This window comes from Brassica napus, chromosome A2, assembly GCF_020379485.1.
Source record: "Brassica napus cultivar Da-Ae chromosome A2, Da-Ae, whole genome shotgun sequence".
NCBI lineage: Eukaryota > Viridiplantae > Streptophyta > Magnoliopsida > Brassicales > Brassicaceae > Brassica > Brassica napus.
In genome coordinates this window covers 22,447,549-22,467,395 of record NC_063435.1, presented here as the reverse complement: position 1 = coordinate 22,467,395, position 19,847 = coordinate 22,447,549, and the positions used below count along the sequence as shown (strand labels likewise).

At 35.6% G+C, this 19,847-nt stretch overlaps 2 protein-coding genes and 1 pseudogene across 2 annotated transcripts; all 3 read right to left on the bottom strand.

Moving 5' to 3' along the window:
* Window positions 1-116: 116 nt before the first annotated feature.
* On the bottom strand, window positions 117-1,985 carry LOC106413615. Its single transcript, XM_048759900.1, has 4 exons — window positions 1,161-1,985; window positions 953-1,072; window positions 752-874; window positions 117-674 (listed from the first exon to the last, which is right to left on the bottom strand). Coding segments are annotated over exons 1-4 (252 nt in total). The 5' UTR covers window positions 1,162-1,985; the 3' UTR covers window positions 117-666.
* A 4,034-nt stretch (window positions 1,986-6,019) lies between these two features.
* LOC106400792 (proton pump-interactor 1-like) lies at window positions 6,020-7,982 on the bottom strand. Its single transcript, XM_048761672.1, has 6 exons — window positions 7,882-7,982; window positions 7,638-7,758; window positions 7,495-7,556; window positions 7,223-7,333; window positions 6,603-6,893; window positions 6,020-6,530 (listed from the first exon to the last, which is right to left on the bottom strand). The coding sequence occupies exons 5-6, from the start codon at window positions 6,726-6,728 to the stop codon at window positions 6,219-6,221; spliced, it is 438 nt and encodes a 145-aa protein (XP_048617629.1). The 5' UTR covers window positions 6,729-6,893; window positions 7,223-7,333; window positions 7,495-7,556; window positions 7,638-7,758; window positions 7,882-7,982; the 3' UTR covers window positions 6,020-6,218.
* Window positions 7,983-17,501: 9,519 nt separating this feature from the next.
* Window positions 17,502-19,611, bottom strand: LOC106400774 (annotated as a pseudogene).
* Between the last annotated feature and the right edge of the window lie 236 nt (window positions 19,612-19,847).

Here is a 19,847-nt window from a genome sequence, read left to right as displayed (position 1 = left end):
ATCTCTAGAATATACTCCTACAATATCTCTTCTCTAAATATCTAGTTTTGGTTAAGATCAATGACATATTTTATCATCTTATTCCCTTTCTATATGGTAAAATCCTAAGATATCCTAATTCCTAAGGACTGTGGTAACCATTTTCTTCAAACGTAATCAATGGACTGAAGTTTGATAGACTGAATATAAGTCCTTAAACTTGTTACATGTTTATCTCTTCTCAACAACACAAAGCCTCGAGAGAGCACAACAAGTAAGCTGAAAAATTAAATTACTCCCCAAAGTCTTTTAAAACTACTTAGCTAGTAGTAAGCAACATGTAAGTGTCTCTGCAATATAAGAACTGTGCATGCGTTTTATTGTGGCATTTGTAGACTCTGATCATGCTTCTTCTTCTTTCTCTTCATCGTTACCTTCCTCCTTCTCCTGCTGCTCCTCTGCTTCTTCATCATCACCTCCCTCATTCTTATGCTGGTTCTCTGCTTCTTCATCATCACCTTCCTTTTTCTTCTGCAGCTCTCCACCTTGGTCTTCTGCCTTCTCAACTCGCTGTCTGTTGGAGGATCCCGCAGCAGAAGGGCGTGGTCCAAATCCATGAATCAGTAGTTTGAGCATTTGTTCTGTAGTACTCTGAATCTGACACAAAGTATTCAAAACCCGCTGCCACTAATCGTCTGCAAAAAGAAGCAAACACAGAATGTTTAAAATTCAGAAAAGGCACAATGTAGGGTCTCTGCGTCTTTGTTATTACCTCTCACTGTTTCATTCCTAACTCGCTGTCCAAGTCCATGACCATCGTTCATTGCTTTTAGCATGTCTTGAATACTCTTGATCTGATCCAACCTACTTAACATCTCCTTCAAATTCTCGGTTTCTAAAATAATCCAAAGACAACACAAGGTTTGAGATTCAAGAAAAAACAGAGGAAAAACAGAGGAAATAGTGTGATTACTGGGAGAAAGTGGTTGCTGCACAGGAACTAGGTCATCACCAGCATTACCAGTAGCAGATTCATGCGGCACATGTGATGATGATGCAGAAGCGTCTCTCTGCGCGTTTTGAGTATGAGCCACTGCAATGAAACAAACGCCAACTTCGACTTTATCAAGAAGATACTGGAACTTGTATGCCAAGAAAATTTAGGTTTCTATTTTGCGTACTTGGTGCATCGCCCTGAATGTTCTCTGATCTGAAGAAAGCTGGAAACGATCGTTCAAGACTACCCCAAACTACAGAAACAAAGTGTAACACCCGTCTTCTCCTCTCTCGAGACCGGCGTGCTACTTACCGAAAAGTACCAAATCAAACCGAATTTATTTAAAAGCGAATAAAATATCAAACACATTTAATAAAATAAATCTGAAGGAAATATATCTTTAAATTGATTTATAAAAATACGTCAAATAAATCAAATGAAAACCAAATAAAAATATGATGATCCCCAGACACCAAACCGTCCACATATCCAACTACTTGGCAAGTCACCTGCGAAAGAGGGATAAGCAACATGAGAGTCACCCAGTGAGGTATGGGATGCTAAGCCGCAAACCACTGACTTAATACATAGTACTACGATTATGTAGGCATAGCTCTAGCATGAACAAACAAGATGCCTAGCGCATCACACGGAACAAACAATGCGCTGATGGTACATGGCTATTCCACACACCCCGCATTCTCCTCATACGGATATACGATAATATAATATGCGTCGCTAGTCCAGACATCTCTGGACCCCCGCACTCCACCAATATGCGTCGATATGCAAACGTCTCTGCACCCCGCACCACACAACATATATGTCGCTAGTTCAGACGTCTCTGGGCCCCCGTACTCATCACATATGAGTCGCTAGCTCAGATGTCTCTGTGCCCCCGCACTCTATACGTCGCTAGCTCATATTTCTCTGGCCCCCATACTCTATACATCGCTAGCTCAGATTTCTCTGGCTCCCGTTCTCATATGCGTCGCTAGGCCAAATCTCTCTGGGCCTCCGCACTCATCACATAGTCCCTACTATATAACTATATATAACAGTCCTTAACATCAATCATTTCACATAACCGTTGAATCCTCTATTATCTTATTTCCAGTTTAACATTCAAAAATAATAATAAACAAACAAGACTCGATTCACATAGACGGATCATGTTTCGAAACTAGACTTTCCATAAAAGTAGTACTAAACTAGCTCGGAATTTAACGGAATAGTCCTCACCTTAGCCAATAACAAAGAAACAAAAGCGAGTCCGACTATAAACAAAATGACTATATCAGCAAGAAAGCTACGGTTTCGCCATGGATCTCGCTCTCGCCAATGACACACACCAGACCGAAAATGAATAAACACAAAACAACGAGGCATTATTAATACAATTAATTTAGGGTTTGATTAAGAAACTTGCGTCACAAGAAATTAATAAACGATCACGCTCTCTACATCACCAATCTCGTACGTCACGAGGCTGAAACGATGGCCCTCCAAACGACACGGCGGTATGTGTTGATGGATGGTGGTGATGACAGCTGCGGCTCCGGTGGAAGAACGTGTGGATCAACACCGGTCCTATCGAGATGCAGCGGCTCTGGATCTGCTCTTGTTTTCTCTCCTGGTTTGGTGGCTCACGTCAACATAGGAACGATGATGATGCTTCCGCTGGTTGGAGGTGGTGAAAGACCGCAACACTAACGAGATGTGACGGCTAGGTCATTCGGGGAAGGAAGGGAATGCATATAATCATATATATACCACTAATCACGACAAACCAAGGGTTTGGTTCAAAGGATTATTAATTAAATTCAAACCAGTTGGTTTAGAGAACCAGAGAACCGGGTCGTTACACAAAGATTCAATTTACTGATGAACGTGTTGCCTCGGACCCATTAAAAGTGATTCGATGAAAGGGAATGTACTTACCTATGTTGGTCATTGGAGATTCTATTTGAAACTTATCCAGTAGATAACTCGCAGTTTCTTCCTTGCTCTTGTGGTCGTCTATGCATTCCGTTACTCTGCGAAAGACCTGAAACAGAGCAAATAAAGAAGAAAGAGACTGTTCTCATCAATCTGCGGAATGGATTCATGATTTCTAAGAGATTCTTGTATCGATCAAATCTTACGAAGTAGCAGTATTCCTGCACGCTCTTATAACCGCCAGGAAAACCAGCCATTTTCTGAAACTTTCAAAGATTAATGACGTTCTTGGAGAAGAGAGAAAGAGAGAGAGCGTGAGTAACGATTCGTTTTGTTGTCAAAGAAGATGAAAAACTGTAGCCAATGTAATAATTCTCTGCAACTTGGTGATAAGGGTTTAACGAAAACGAGATGGAGATATTAGTTTGCTTGCTTGTTTGATCTATACTATTAAAGCAGAATCCCTACTAGAATTCTGCCATTAGTTTTTGAGTTATTTACAATGACATGACATTGCTATATTAATTAGTATAAATAAACAAATAACCTAAAATCTAGCTTAAAGAAAGATTTAATCAATATATTTAAATGTCACCAACTGTAAATAAATCAATGATCATATCTTTGGCCATTAATGACCTGATTCTAACGAATCTATAGTTGTTACTATAAACGAGGATTTCATAACAATACATAGGTATGAATATTTTTGATGTTCATTATTATTGAATGAATATGTTTGGGCACTAACATCTAAAATAATTATATCCTCATATTCTTATTTAAAAATGATTATAGCACAAAATTTTAAATTATTTAAAAAATGATTAAAACACGTTTATATTATATAATATGTCAGCAAACCCGGTATATATAGATGCATATATTTGGTATTGATTTTTGTTAAAAACGGTTTCTATATAAACCCAAATAAACATTTAAATATTCTAGGAGAAAAACTAAACACATAATCTTATATTATTATTAAATAAATAAAACACATAATCTTATATATCTTAATCAGGATCCGTTTGGTTTTGATTTGAGTCTATTCGGATTTCAGATTTTTAGGCTTATAGATTTAAACCCTATTCTAAACATTGCGGGTTTGGTTTGGGTATCCATTTAAATTATGTAAACAATTGAAAAATTAAAATGTACCTTAAATTCTAAAAACCCGAAACTTAAATAATATAAAACATATAAATTTAAGTAAATATATAAAATTAAAATAGAACTGGATTTATATGGAAATTATGATGGAAAACAATTTTTTAGATATTTCCGGTGTTTTGAGCATTTTAGGGTTCCCCAAATATTTTGTTCGAGTCGGGCTTGAATCTGGTTCTTCCTATATTAAATTGTATACCCAATCATGTATTAATCAATTTTGGTTTAAGTTCGGTACTACTCTTCGGATCGGGTTTGATTCAGTTCTTTGGGTCCTGATATGTTGCCCAGCTCTATCATTTATGATAAAAAAATTATAAAAATAAAATTTGACCAAAGCAAGACATAGACGATGTATTACTCCGTTTCAGTTTTTAACTTTTAAAATAATCTAAAACAAATGAGAGACATGCCAACGCTTATTTAAATAAAAATTAAAATATATAACTTTAGATAGAAATTATAGTTTATAATAAACTAAGTTTTGTAAACAAAATAATCCCGCGCTTTCAAAGCGCGGGTCAAAATCTAGTTGATTATTAATTTGTTAGACTGTTATTTTGAGCCTTTTAAAATATTTCATTAATATATATTTCATTGAACCTAGCGTAAACAGCAAGAAAGTGACTTTTATCTTCGGAAAATTCAAATGGTCGAAGGAGAGGTTGAGTTAATGACTACTTCTTATACGCCCGGATTTTTTCCTATAATATTAGTTTAGTTTTTATATTTATATTTTAAAATTGAACAAATATGATATAAATTGAAACTTGTTATAGAATTATAAACATAAATACAAATTTAAAAATATTTGAAATATTTTGTTGTGTTTTATTGGAGTTTTATGTAGGATATTAGTAAGATTATTAAAAATTTAACTAAATTATAAATTAAGATCTATATATATTCTTTATCTTGGTTATTTATTTTTATGTAAAACAATTGTAAAGCTTATAATTAGTACTGTATAAATTTTGATTGGTTTTAAAATTATTAAGTTTCATTTTTGTACTTGTCTTTAAAATAAAGTACCACCGACTTGTATACCGGTTCTTTATTTGTTGTCTTCAATTTATCGTTTTAACCAAAATCATTTCGTCAACCTTTTTAACCAAAATTTAAATTTAACATTTATTGTTGCTATTTAATTTATGTTTTTTTTTAAGTTTGTTTGTGATAGAAAGAAAATTTTGCTTCATGATTTGAAATATTTTTAGTTATAAATTTATAGAAGGTTTACTTTCTTACCGTTGTTGATGTAATATTAATTTTACAGTTTTTTATTTTAATTATTTAATTAATCAGATTTTTTGGAAATAATTTTGAATATTAATATTATTATTTGATGTTCTAGCTTTTTTATGTTTGTTGGGTAGTGTTTGTGTGCTCGGTCATCCCTTTATGCAAGGCTAAGATACTTGCTCAAACATGGTCTTGAATGACCTATCGAAAACAGGTATGAGTGAGGACTTCAAACCTAACTTAAAAGCTTTCTGAAATTTATAAATGGTAGATGCATACAAAAAGTATCACTGTCTGAGATCTGAAATTAGATTTTTAATCAAAAATTCTGAAGAACTTTTAACTCAAATCTGATTAAACACATTGCATAAGTTTCTGAAAATAATTTATATACAAAAACGGTTTAAGAATTCTAACTCCTACAGTTTGATCATGCCCTACAATCTGAGTTGCAAACCTACGAACTGCATTATTATTCTCTCATTTGCCCCACTTCTTCTTTTGTGTTTCATGACCTTTTTCTTAGGTTCCATGACCTTTGTTTATGATGCTTTGATAGTATTGTGTACAAACTCAATATTAAATTTTACTTTAGTTATACACATTCTAAGTTATTATCCAGGCTACACATGTTTATATTAATAATTTGTTTTATATTTATAGTAATTTTAAAATTATCAAAATAGAAAATCGTTTTTAAAATTGTAACCTTTTAATTAACTACCATTTTCTATTTTTGGATTTATATATACATAAGTGAAATGTAAAAAAGTATTTAAAAAGGGAAGAGTCTCTACTCAGTATGTAAATGAGACATAAGTTTTAAAGAGTCTCCTCCTCAAAAGAAAGCTTTAAAAAGACCCAAACTACAGCAAACGCAGCTTCCCTTAATCTAGAAAACGTAGTAGTAACCCAAGTCAAGAAGCATTAGTACCACAACAGCAGCTGGAGCAGCCCAAACCATGTAGTTAGTCTGCTTCTTACGCTTGAGCATTGGTCTCGGGAGTGTTTCCGGTCCTCCTCTATTGCGGATCCTGTTCCTTATTGGTTTCTCCTTCAAGACTTTCTTTTCCTTCTTTGGTTTCTCCTCCACTGGAGCTTCAATCTCCTCCTTCTCAGCCTCAGAAGCTTCTGGAACTTCCTCAGAGATGGCCTCGTATGCGTTGCTGCCTCCTGTCTTCTTCTTGGCCGCCTTCTCTCGCTCCTGCAACACACAAAAAAAAAGAAGATTATTAGAATGGAAAAGAGAGAAGGCAAAGAGCATTGATATTGATACCTTTTGTTCTTTCTTCTCAGCTTCCTTTTGAGCTCTTATGGCAGCTTTAGCAGCGGCTTTCTCTGCCAGCTTCTTTTTCTTTTCCATGGCTAGCTTGGCTTTAGCAATCTCCTCTTGCTTTCTCATCTCTTTCACCGTAGCTTCATCTAGATCTAGAATTACTTCCGCACCTTGAGGTAACTTTCACCGTAGCTTCATCTAGATTAACTATTTACTAAAATTTCTGGAAGTCTCCTTGAGGCTGTATCTTTGGCTCCAATATTTTTCCCTAGAGTCCTGACTGAGGCTCCCCTGCAAAAACAAAAAAAAAACTTGAAACTGTAAGATCAAGCCAGATTTTAAGAGTAATATTAACATTGTACAACTGAGGCTCCCCTGCACAACCTCTTTGGCATCCGGTCTAACATGTAGCAATCTGTGATGTCTAAGTAGCTAACATTCTCGACAATTCATCAAAGGAACGATGTTTAGCTCCAAAGAATGATTGCATAATATTCTTTCACTGGTTGATTTTTTTCAAAAAGATGTAATTCTAAATAACATTCATTGTTATAACATTCATTAACGAACCGGCAGAGAAAAGCCAAACATAAACTACTCATGAACAACTGTTTTCTAACCTGACGAACTGTATACTCTTCTGCAATCTCACCGGCCAAATTCCTGACATACTCGTGACCCCAAGATCCGATGTCACCCTCTGATCCAGTCAACCTGTATCCTAAGCTTTCCTGAAAAGAGTATTGCATAACAAAGTCAAGCACCAAAAACTACCTCAAATTCTAGCAAAGAACCAAAAAACACAACACTGTTTTAAGGTATATCATAAGGTGAAACACACAGAAAGTTAAGTTTTTATCAATTCCTACTATAATAGCACGAAAGCACATACCCTTTGACCCTCAGCAGACATGATCAGTGCCAAGACAGACATAGTATATCAGCCAGCAATTTCTGCAGATACATAAAAAGCGATCTTTAATCGATACACAGTAGAATGAGCAAGAAGATGGTAATAATTTCTTGAAATTGTACCTTGAGATCGGACTCCACCATATTTTTATGAAACTCCTTAAGAGTTCCATAGTGAGGACGGAGAAACTTGAGGGGTTTTGGAACCGACGTCATGGAGCTTGTTGAGGCACGGATCTCCTGCCTACAGATTAAAAAAAAACATAGACTAAATTAAAATTATACCATGAAATCCAAAAAAAAAAGATTATATGAGTATTATCAGCTAATTAAATCGACAATAGGTTAAGAGAAACACACGAATTACCTCATGCTTTCGAGAGCAGCCTTCTGCAGTTCAAGATTAGGGTCTTGAACACTCTCAACATAGAGCTCCAGGTTCTGTTTCAGTTGCAAGTCCTCTTCAGACTACAAATCACATCAGATGCCAAACATATCATATAGCAATCACTTTAGCAAGGCTTTCAAAACCAACAAACAGCTTATCAGCTAAATCCTAAATCTCTACATTAGTGCAATATCTACAGCTTAATCGTAAATCTCCACTAACTCTGATTATGAACTAACTCTTGCAGCCAAGCAAAGATTCAAAGAGAATGAGAAATCGTGCTTACCAGATCTTCCTCTTTCTTATCATCCTTCTTCTTGGGATCCTTAGAAGGAACCTTGGTCGTAGCTTCATCCCTCTTCGCACCATCACCAACGCTGTTCGGATCTGGACCTGGAGCCATCTCAATCAATTGTGGAGGATGTATAGATTGATATTACAGAAGTCAGCAACCGTCGCACAGGCCCACTAACACAGGTTACACGCAGACCCAAACACAAACTAAGCCCAAGACCCAAACTAATCCAGAAAACTCCAACCAGCGTGGCAACGGAAATAGGGTTTAGCCGTCTCACGGAAGATTGAAACCTCCATTCCGGAGGTTTACGCAGGCGGAGGTGGAGAGATGGAAGGCCGAGGGTTTATGTTTCAAGTGCGATGAGAAATTCCACCCGAATCATCAGTGTCCTCAAGCTCAGCTTAAGGTCTTGCTCCTACATGTGAACGGAGACAAGGATGAGTTGTTGGAGGAACCGTGTGAGCTCGAGGAAGGCGACGAAGGAGTGGAAGCGAGGGTGGCGGAGGTGTCTCTTAACTTTGTGGTGGGATTAACATCTCCGAGAATGATGAAGCTCTGGGGAATACGGCGGTCGTAGTGCTTATTCACAGCGGCGCGACACATAACTTTATGTTGGAGAAAATGATTCACGAGTTGGGTTTGACGATGAGTTCTACCAGTATGTATGTTTTCGCACATGTAAAGTGTTTATGACCCCTGTTGATGTAGGAATTGGCCAATTTGATGTTACCGGTTAACGAAAACTCTTATTCCGTAATGTTTGACTAACGGAAATCAGGTCAATGTATGTTAAAACCCAATTTTGTAATTTTATGAATGGAAAATTGAATTTTATACTAGTTTATGTATGTTTTCGCATAGGTAAGGTGTTTATGTACTGATCGGGACCGTTAGCTCTTGTTGACGTATGAATTGGCCGATTTCCCGTGCTTTGGTAGCTGGTGGAAAAAAGTGCAAGGTATGGTAGTTATCAACGACACCGAGTCGAAGTTACCTACTTGCACTGTTCGAACAAGTTTCTTGCCTTTGGAATTGGGGATTGCTAATGTAATTCTCAGGGTCTAGCGGCTGGATACATAGAAAGACTCTACAGAGCGACTAATTAACAAAAGCCAAGGAGAGAACAAGATTAAACAAGACTTTCTGGACCATGTAGACTGATAATAATGATGCGATGCAAGACGGTAAGAGAAGCCAGAATAAGTGAGAAGGCATTGACGGTCTAAATTATTGGAGGTGAGAGAAGAGCTCCACAAAGAACCACGAGCATCCACCACTCAAGAACAAAGCTTCAACATGTAAGCCACAAGACAGTGAATCTCCACCTGATCAGAAACGAGAAACGGTTGACAATCAATCTACCTAAAGACCGAACTCGATTGAGCTAAAGCTCTACATTTCCTTACAAGAAATCTGGAGAACCCCGTTGGTTAAACACCAAGGAACAACACAACCTCGCCTCACCAAAGCATCACACATAAAATTACAACTTGAAACTCAAAGGTCGAGCATCGAAACCTTACCAAAAAAAGACCGATAGATGAAAAGACGCCACAAAGGCCATACGACAATACCAAATATTACAGTAAGAACACCCAACCGCATCTAATAAGAACCACCAGTCATCAACCCCGAGACCAGCAGGAACCAGAAAGTAAACGAAATCTCAGTCACACCCCACCGCAAAACACATACTAAGGCAAGAAAAACCTATGGCTAGAGGAGCAAGAGACATGGAGACTAGAGCCGCAACCTCACAACCACCAAGGATCAAACCGCCTCACCAAATCTGATCGAAGAATTATAAACCCAGATCAGAGCCGGTATATTCCTGCACTGCGCACCAGAAAGCAGTTTTGAAACTAGAGAGGCAATCCAAATAAGGCGAGCACAAGATGAAGAGATTCGTCCATATCTTCGAGAGAGCCCAAGTAGCTGAAGCCTCAGATCCATAGCAAAAATATCCAAAGACCCTAGGACTAAAGACCAACACTATCCATAAAACATCTTAGGAGTGGCCATAAACGGGAGAAACACGATCCCCAGCTTCACCTCTAACCTTCACCGGCTCTAGAATACTGAATCACGCTCAGAAAACGATAAGCCCAACAACAGTTACTTTCCAACCGAGTCAAGGCGACCCAAATCCAAGACCAGAGTACCTTAGTCCCTCCTTAGACTCAGATCTGAAACCAAGCTCCAAAAGATATTAAAAAAAAACCAAAATTAAAACAGTAAAACTATTAACAGAGACGGCACGGGACTGCTCCCAGTGGTAGTGGGAAGCACCGGCCGCCGGAGCAGCAGCTGAGAGAGAAAAGGTTTTATCCTTTCTAGGGTTAGGCGCCTATCGTCGGGAGCGAGGGTTTAATGGTGTTATCGCATTAACTCTCTTCTTCATAGTTTCTTTTTCTCCTAATCATAATCTTTTGGTTGCCTCTTTTTTGGTAAATAAAAAAGTGGTTTCACCTTTCAATATCTAGGTGGCGGTAATTCCAGCCGAAACTCATTTACCATCGGGACCAACACGTTAGCCTCTTTTGATAATCATATGTGATACATACGCAAATACGGTATACACTAGATGGAATTTCCTAGTATTTTTTTACTGTAGATCAAATAATAATATTTACTATTGTGTAAGATGCACATTAAGTGTCATGTAACTTTTTACCAGTTTAGGATCTGTATATCACACGTATACAAAACCCAGTTACACAGTATCAATAAAATCTGATTAAAATTTTCGATTTGGTGGATACATTTATGAAAATGTACATAAATAATTTATATTTTATTTTTAATTTAAATTATATGTAATTTTGAAAAATTAAATCTCGACAAAATTTTAAATTTACATTTTATAATACTCCAAATTAAGGTAAATATTGACTTGTTAGGGCAACATTATTGGTAGGACAATTTTTAACTGCTTAACATATTTTATTATTACTTTTATGTTAGGAGACAAAGCTAAGGACAATCCATAAATTGAAGATTATTGGTAGGATTTTTATTGTCTCGAATCGGCGGAGAGATCGGTGGAGTGAGCGAGAGATTCGGTGAGATCGGCAGAGCGATCGGCGGAGAGATCGGCGGAGAGATCGGGGGAGAGATCGGCAAAGAGATTCGGTGAGATTCACCATCGAGAGAGAAGAGAGAGGATGGAAATGATTTTGAAACGATAAATTCCCCTTTCCCAAACTCCTTTTCCCTTGGTCCCCTCGCAGGATGACATGTGCCCTTAAGGACGTGATTCCAAAACTTCTTAATTAACATACGTTTTCTTTGTTTTTATGGAATTACGATTTAAATTTAATGTTTTAATACTTAAGGACATCATTAAAGATGCCGATAATGATGCCCTTACAGCTTATAATAGTTTCATGCGCCATACTCATATTAAAAGTTTCGATTTGGTGGATAAATTTATGAAAATGTACATAAATAATTTATATTTTATTTTTTAATTTAAATTATCTTTAATTTTGAAAAATTAAATCTCATGAAAATTTTAAATTTACATTTTATAATATTCCAAATTATGGTAAATATTGACTCGTTAAACTATATATAATACCATTATTAGACAGGTATATAGAAAGATGTTTATAATTTGCATTTATTCAGTTATTAGTACTTTTAATTTATTAATAAAAACAGTGCATATGAAAATAAAATGACTGCATGATCATCTAGCTCCTATATAGAGACACTAAAATATTGCATATGAAAATTCCTTTAATTGATTTTCATCTACTAACTAGTACATTTCAATTTTGTTTTCTGCGGTTAAGAAAAACTAGTACATTTTCAAACATTTCTATTGTACACGCGCGAACAACATAAGTGTGTGTGATTATAAATGCGAACGTGTGTTGAGTGATAAAATGCCACAGCAAATCTTGATTACTTGTTATGCTAACTTGGTTAGCTTATCACATCTAATCTATTAATTTATGGTTTTATTTTTTATCTACTATTGGAAAATGCTGTTTTAAATTTTAAATGGTCTAATAAAGTATTTAACCATAATTATACATCTATCTATTGATATCTTTTCTATTAGTTTAGTATTTTATTTGTGACTAACTAACAACTAATTTATTATTGGAGGTACAAGAACCCAGTATAACGAAGCTCTAAGCATTTGCTTAAAAAATAAAATAAAAATTTCAAAATCAGACATTTCATTTGGCAGGTGATATATAGACAGTTAGCAGTGACAAATAATGAATCATTGTCATATGAGATGCGAAACCATTGCCCTCGTTGTGGTGCAGAGGATGAAACTATAAATCACGCCATTTTTGAATGCCCTCCAGCTATACAAACTTGGGCACACGCGGCAACCCCAACACCACTAACATTAAATCCAAGTGAAAGCCATTTCACAAATATAGATTACATATTCAGGCGAAAAAATGATATTGAAGATCCAGAGCTGGACAAAAACCCATATCCTTGGATCATGTGGTCTATTTAGAAACTGAGGAACGATAAACTCTTCAAAGGGATAGACAGAGACCCTTTGGAAACTGTCAAACACGCTGAATCAGGATGTCATGCTTGGTTTGAAGCAAATCAAAGATCGGAAGAAGAGGTGGGAGCACAAAATTCAGAACGACCCCCAATCTCAGAGAGATGCATGATAGATGGATCATGGACACATGACGCATTTTTTAGTGGTTATGGATGGACATTGATAAACTCTACAAGAGCGACGCAACTATTGGGAGCAAGGAATCAACGCAGACAAATCTCACCATTACATTCAGAATTGAAGGCTTTATTCTGGGCAATGGAGTGTATGCTTGAGGTATCGACATGTCATTCCTTTGGGACCAACTGCAACGATCTAATGAAGGACCCTAAGACCGGCTCACTCGAATGAATCAGATCTGGATATGAACTTCGAAAAGAGAACTAGATGGATTAAAGGGTCGCACGAAGGTTGCGGAATGGCCTTCGATATTCCCGACTTCAGTTGGTGCTTGATATGACTCGCAACTGCACCAAAAGAAGAATCTCGAATCGTTGCTTGATATGACTCACAAGACCAACGAGTTTGAGAAGGTGTTTGCTTGGATATGACTCACCAAGAAACAAGACAAGTTCTAAACAAAGAACAAAAAGTTTAACTCCAAAGCTTTAGACAAAATCGATTATTTTTATTCAATAGAAGAGTTTTCATACTTATAGAGTTTTGTAGATCTAGATCTGGATCTGGTACGGAAATAAAGAGAGAAGACTAGTCAAAGTACCCGTTCGGCTTCTCTCCAGATGCATCCGAACCGGCTAAGTCCAAAGCGGTAAGGATCAACACATTGGCGGGACGATCAGCAAGGGTCGGGGGACGTTCTAATCGGACAAGTCGCGTTCTAACAAAACCCAAGTCTTCTGATAGCTTAAGGATCCTTGCCTTAGAAAAATATTCAAAGGAAAAGTCCATGATCGGATCGAACAAGGTAGAGAGATCATCAGCACGGTCATCGGTACATGCGGTACGAGCCAAACAAGACAAAAGAGAGAAGCCATGGTCTGAATCGGAGTTGGCTCGAGCTAAGTTGATTCTGGCTTGACCATCAGTCTTGGCTTGTCAAGTTGGCCGGGAAAGACGAGCTTCAGTTCGGTCAGTTCGATCATCTGGTCGGGGATTTGGACGAACCTCAATTCCGGACATTCGCGGGTTGAGCCGGTACACGGCCCGATTGGTCTGTCTGATCTGATCGGAAGGATGAATCTCAACTGGGACCTCTGGAACGTTCTGATCGGTCTGGTCCAAGGACTGGGGCACATCATCTAATCTTGATGATCAAAGACTCCGGAGCATGGCCAAACTTCTCTACTGAGCTGGAGGAGTTTATGAAGCTGAAAATCAGATACACGGAGTTCTCGATTGTTTTTGTTCTTCATTCAGAAAATGTATCATCTGATTCGTTAGCTAAGATAGCGAGATCTTTCCATAGAAACTTGTATTATATTGGTTGTTTTGTTCCGGTCTGGTTTCTCGTACCACAGGAAAAAAAAACAAACGGCTAATTTGGTTTTGAAAATAGTATATATTATAACCCTCGTATATAGGAATAGATATATATAATCATTAGTGCGTTTTATATTAAACTAGGGTAAGTCTGCGCTTCGCGCGGGATATACTTCACGTATGATATGTTTATATTACTATATTTTTCATTGCAATTGTGCAATGTCAGGATCTGGACGGTTGTGCGTCGTAGATAATCAACTTGTAGTTTACATTTTGCTAAAACTCAGTGGCCTTAGAGTGAATCCATTTTTTGGACTCGCAAGAGTTAATTTATATGTTTTTAATCTGGCTTGTACTATGTGTAATGATGTTTGATCTTAATTTGCATATTTTGTTGTTTTTATTATAGATTATGTTTTTTTTTTTGTCAAACATTATAGATTATGTTTATCTTAATACTAAAAAGAATAGATTCCATGTGTTAATCTATCTCACAATTAAAAATATATATACTAAGATATTAACAAAAACAAATCCTATTAAAAAGTAATTATAAATATTATTTAATAGTAATTTACCATTTTTAAAATCCTAATCAAAAGATAATTGTAAAAGTACTCTTATTATTTTCTTATAAGTAAATAACTTTTCTTTTTTTTAGATAGATAATTGTATGTCAAAATATTATGACAAAAAATAGTTACAAATATTCACATATATATATTTAGGTTTAAGCTTCCACATATTGTTCTTATAAAACACAATAGTATTTTCATGAAAAGTATTACATGTGTATTTTCTTTTAATTTCTTGATGCAACTCAACTTTTTGTTATCCTTATTACATCTTATGATGTTAACATAATTTTTAATTTTGATGTTGTTGTCGTACATGAGTATGTGTGAATATGATGAATATGTGTTTGTACGTATAAGACAAAACATATAAATAATGAAAAAAAAACTTCTATTAAAAATAAAATAGTTGTATAAAAATCAAAAAGAAAAATTAATTATAAATAGTTAATTTCCTTTTTAAAAGTCTTAATAATTGTTTTAAAAAAAAGTAAAAATAATCTTATTTTTCTTATAATTAACTAACTTTACTTTTTAATAATTTTGTGTTAAAAAATATAAACCAAAATTAACTTCAAATATTTCAACTGATATGATTGTGACATGTGTCAATTAAAAAAAAAATAGATTGTGAATATGTCAATAAAAACTGTTATTATGTGAAAATAACTTCATATTTTCCTTAAATCCTAAATAAAACAATTTTCTAAAAAAAAATATTTTCAAATCTTAACCAATTACGATTTTTTTCTTTTACAAAAAAAATCCTGACCAGAGAGAATTGTAAAATTTTATTTAATAGTAATTTTTACTTAAAAAAATAATGATAAACATGAAAGTAAATATTATTTAATGAACAAGAGAGTTTGAAAAATTTTTGGTGATATTTAAAAAACAAACTTTGAAAATGAAAACTTTTAAAAATAGTTAATATTAACTGGAAATAATTATTTGATAGAAAGTTTTTTCTAAATCCTAGACAAAATATAATTGTAAAAGATTGTGTATTATTAATTTCCTTTTCTAAAATACTGAAAAACTGTAAAAGAATATTTGATAGTTGTTTTCTTTTTTTATAAAAAAAATCATAAGCAAAAGAAATTTTTATCATATTTTTAAGTCCTAACCAAAAGAGAATTGAACAAATTTATTTGATAATATTTGTAAGAGAGCATTAGATGATGAACATGATACTAAAAATTATTTAATTAACAAAAGAAGTGTAAAATTAGTATTGATACGAATTGTAAGAATAATAATTTTAAATTTTTTAATAATAACTAAAAATAATTATTTGATAAAATTTATTTTTCCTGAAATTCTATATAGAAGATAATTGTAGGTTATATGAAGAGATTTTCTTTTTCTAAAATCTTAAACAAAATTGTAAAAGAGTATTTAATATTTTTTTAATTTTTTAACTGTAAATAAAAGAGAGATTTATAAAATAGAATGTTTTTCTTTTTTAATAAAATCCAAACAAAATAAAATTTTAAAGACTTATTCAAACATTAAATTAATACATAAGAACATGTATAATGTTGTCATTGACTCGATTGATGTATTTCACTTTTATTTCTTTTTATTTTTCATTTAATTTCTTATTTCGGGCTGTGTTCAGTTTAAACGTTTAAGTATAGTGTTTATTCTAATTCTAAGTACAAAGTTTATAACAATTCATCTATGCACCATGATTATAAAATACAAATATTAACTCGAACTTACGTGTAAAAGCGGGTTTTAATTATAAAATAAATTTCAAACAACATATGCAAAAAACAATCATAAAACTATAATAAAATGATTTATTATTTTATGATTTTTATTTTGAAAAATTATTTTATTGTTTTTATTAAATTAAAACATCAAACAATACCGTTGCAACGCAACGGGCTCATATCTTGTGAGAAAATAATACAATCTTCAGCAAAGAATTACTTAACATAATTAATTAAGCTAATTAGATCCCCAAACTTACATAACCACAAAATACTAAAAAAACACAACATATCATAATGATCATAAGATGATTTAAAAAATTCTGACAACAAAACGAAAGAAAAAAGCAGATAATGTAAAGAAAAAAAACGCATGGTTTGATATATATTCACTCTCACGACTGTCTCCATGTTCCTTCCCCTTAGCCCTGTTGGCTTGCATTCCAAGCAAACTTATCCACCGTTTATCGTCTTGCTCCTCATCTCCTCCAACACCTCAACCTCTGCCTTCATCCCCACATATTCCTCCTCCTTTACATTCTCTTTCAGATCCTTCATCCCCATACTTCCAGGTTCAAGGCTCATCTCACCGTTCACCATTTCAATCTTGTGCATCTCAAAATTCGGATTCCTTGTTGGGTAATTGTTAACAGACCATCCTCTTCCAATACTTCCTTTTCAACTATCCACATCAATAAATACTTTCTTTTAATAGCTCCCAATCTTCAAGAAAACCAAAAATCAAAATTTAAGTAGATTGGGATTTCAAAAGTGTTACCGTTTAGGGATTATGCTCTCTTTCTCTTGAGCTCTCTTCAGCTGCGAACTGCTTCTCTTCTATGACCAATCAAAAGTGTTACCGTTTGATTCATCATCTCTTTCACTATCACCCCCTCCCCCCAAGAGGGTCTTGCACCAGTAGATCTATACAGTGAAATCAAATGCCTTGAATGAGCTCCTCTCCTCCAGATGTACGTTGATGCTTCTACTCTATTCGCCATCTCCACAACAGAAACAATGTGCATGTTAATCAGTACTCTCACAAACCCTAGCTAGGTACGAAAGTTACCAAATTGTTCGACAACAACAAAGCCCTCAAAATAATAATTTTTGGTACTCGTAGTCCTCTGATAATTATAAGAGTAATAACAAACTGATAATTATAAGAGTAATAACAAACATTTTAGAGATATAACATTTCTATCTAAGACCTAGGAGATGCAAAGAAGGATGTACCGGCGGTAAAGAGTTGATCGGAGCCGCTGCCGCCGTGTAAACCGAAGAAAGCTCAACTGATGCGGTATTATCGCGGGCACAGCGGTTGTAGTGGCAACTGAAGAAGCTGAGCCTAGAGGTTAAGATGGTGTTGATAGGATTCTGCGGCTATGGCGGCAGGGCCTGAGCTGTAGCGGTGATCATCTGATGGACCTTGGTCATAGAGAATGCCTTTGAACACGTGACCTCCGGTGTTCACAGCCGTTTGTCATGCGTACTCTTCGTCTGGAACGTCGATTGAGCTGACTCTCTTACACCGGAAAACCGTGGGTATACTTACCTCCGGTGGTAAGTGACTACTCTCAAACCCTAAATTCAATAAAAATGAAAATTATTATAATGCCAAACATAACACATCTCTTAATATAAAGTTCATATAATCGAATAAAACCAAATCCTTATAAAGAAAGACTTCATTCTCACACTTAAGAATATTTGACAAAACAAAAAAAAATCAGAACTTCTTATGATCCATCAAAAAGAGTTGATGTTCCACTAAAGACCGATAAATTAGGTTATTTAATTACAAACTCATAATACCTGAAGAGCTAGCATGGACTACACAGATGCAAGTAAGAGCTGATCCACCACCACCGCCTTGAGCTCCATTTTTTCATCGCCCTCTCTGTCATCATCATCATCACCACCGACAGAGCTAGCCTCTCTGCTCCGCTTAGTTGGCAAACCAGCTAACTGGGCCTGTCTCTCACGGCGTTTAGCAGCACAGTCCCACGTACTCTTCACGTGGGTTTGATAATCAAACCCTTGGCTCTTGCGACAAGTACGGCATCTCATATGAGGAAAATCTTTCTTGGCTTGATTCCCACAGTATTGGCAATTCATGCTTCCTTGCCTGGTTACCGTAAACCTTCCCGTGGAGGATCTCACCGGCCCATGGTCGGAGACGACGTTGAAATACAAACTCTGATTACTACTCCGGTTATTTTTATGGCTGCACCACTTGGAACCATACCAAAAGAGTAGAAATTTGAAGGAGGAGCACGTAGTTTTGTTGTTCTTGACTCCAAGCAAGTAATCTGCTGAGAAGTTATCAGACGTGATGTTTCTATAAGAAAATCTCCAAGGCATGACCTCCCGTTCTGTTGACAGAACAATGTGATTCAGACGCAACTTCAGAAAATGGCTATGAGATTTAAAAGTTTTTATCATACCTCCGGAAGAGCTTCAAGGTATGCTTGTGGGACTTCCATTTCAGCTAAAGCAATGCTGTTGATTGACATACACGATTTCAAGATTTGGTTAGTTAAATCAGGAGTGTGGTCTAGCTTTTTCCTGGACTGCTCAGAGAGTCCATCAGATGGCACACGTGGCAGAGGAAGCCACCATTTATCTAGAGGTAAAGTTAATTACCCTAGAGATTGGTAATAGCGTTAGAGAAGGCAGGCCAAACTCCTTCACCAGAACCTGACATGTCTTTACCAAGCAGTAGTTTCGCCATCCTCTCTTTCAAATAATCAACTTCTGCACACAGACACAACAAAAATGTTTTATGTAACAGAGAGATATATTTTTAACAAACCTGAAGTCTCTTTTCAGATTCATTGTTTCAATAGATTGATAGGATGATTTTGAGAGTAGGGATGCTAACCTTTTTATACTCGAAGTTCCACCGCCTTCAAAGAGAAAAATTCGTATTGAGGGTAGATCGTGAGTAATGATGTAACTGGTGGATTTCTTGATCGGTAAGAAGCAGATGAAACAACTGAATTGAAATCCGAGGGTATGACTGAAAGCCCTTTTACAAAAAAAAAAAAAAAAAAAAAAACTGAGGGATGACCCCATATCGCTACGGCGGAGAAGGAGCTTACATATGATACAAAACGACGTGTTGCGATCATATTGACTTATTCTTTAGCATATGGGCTTCATAAAACTTACCAGATACACCAAATATGCATAAAAGCCCAAACGAATTACAAATATGAATAAATGAAACGCTAGTAATACACCGGACAGGTGTCGGCGTTCTGGTGAGACTATTTTTTGAGGTGGCAGCCTAGGAAAAGAGAGTCCCTCTTCTTTATATTATTATACTAGGGTCGGTCCGTCCTACGGGTGGGAAGTTATAGCAA

Coding starts and splice junctions, on each gene's coding strand:
- LOC106400792 (XM_048761672.1), bottom strand. CDS start 6,728: ATGAGAAAGCAAGAGGAGATTGCTAAAGCCAAGCTAGCCATGGAAAAG. Junction 6,531..6,602: donor CTGAGAAGAAAGAACAAAAG/GTATCAATATCA, acceptor TGTGTGTTGCAG/GAGCGAGAGAAGGCGGCCAA.
- LOC106413615 (XM_048759900.1), bottom strand. Junction 875..952: donor GCAGCAACCACTTTCTCCCA/GTAATCACACTA, acceptor GGATTATTTTAG/AAACCGAGAATTTGAAGGAG.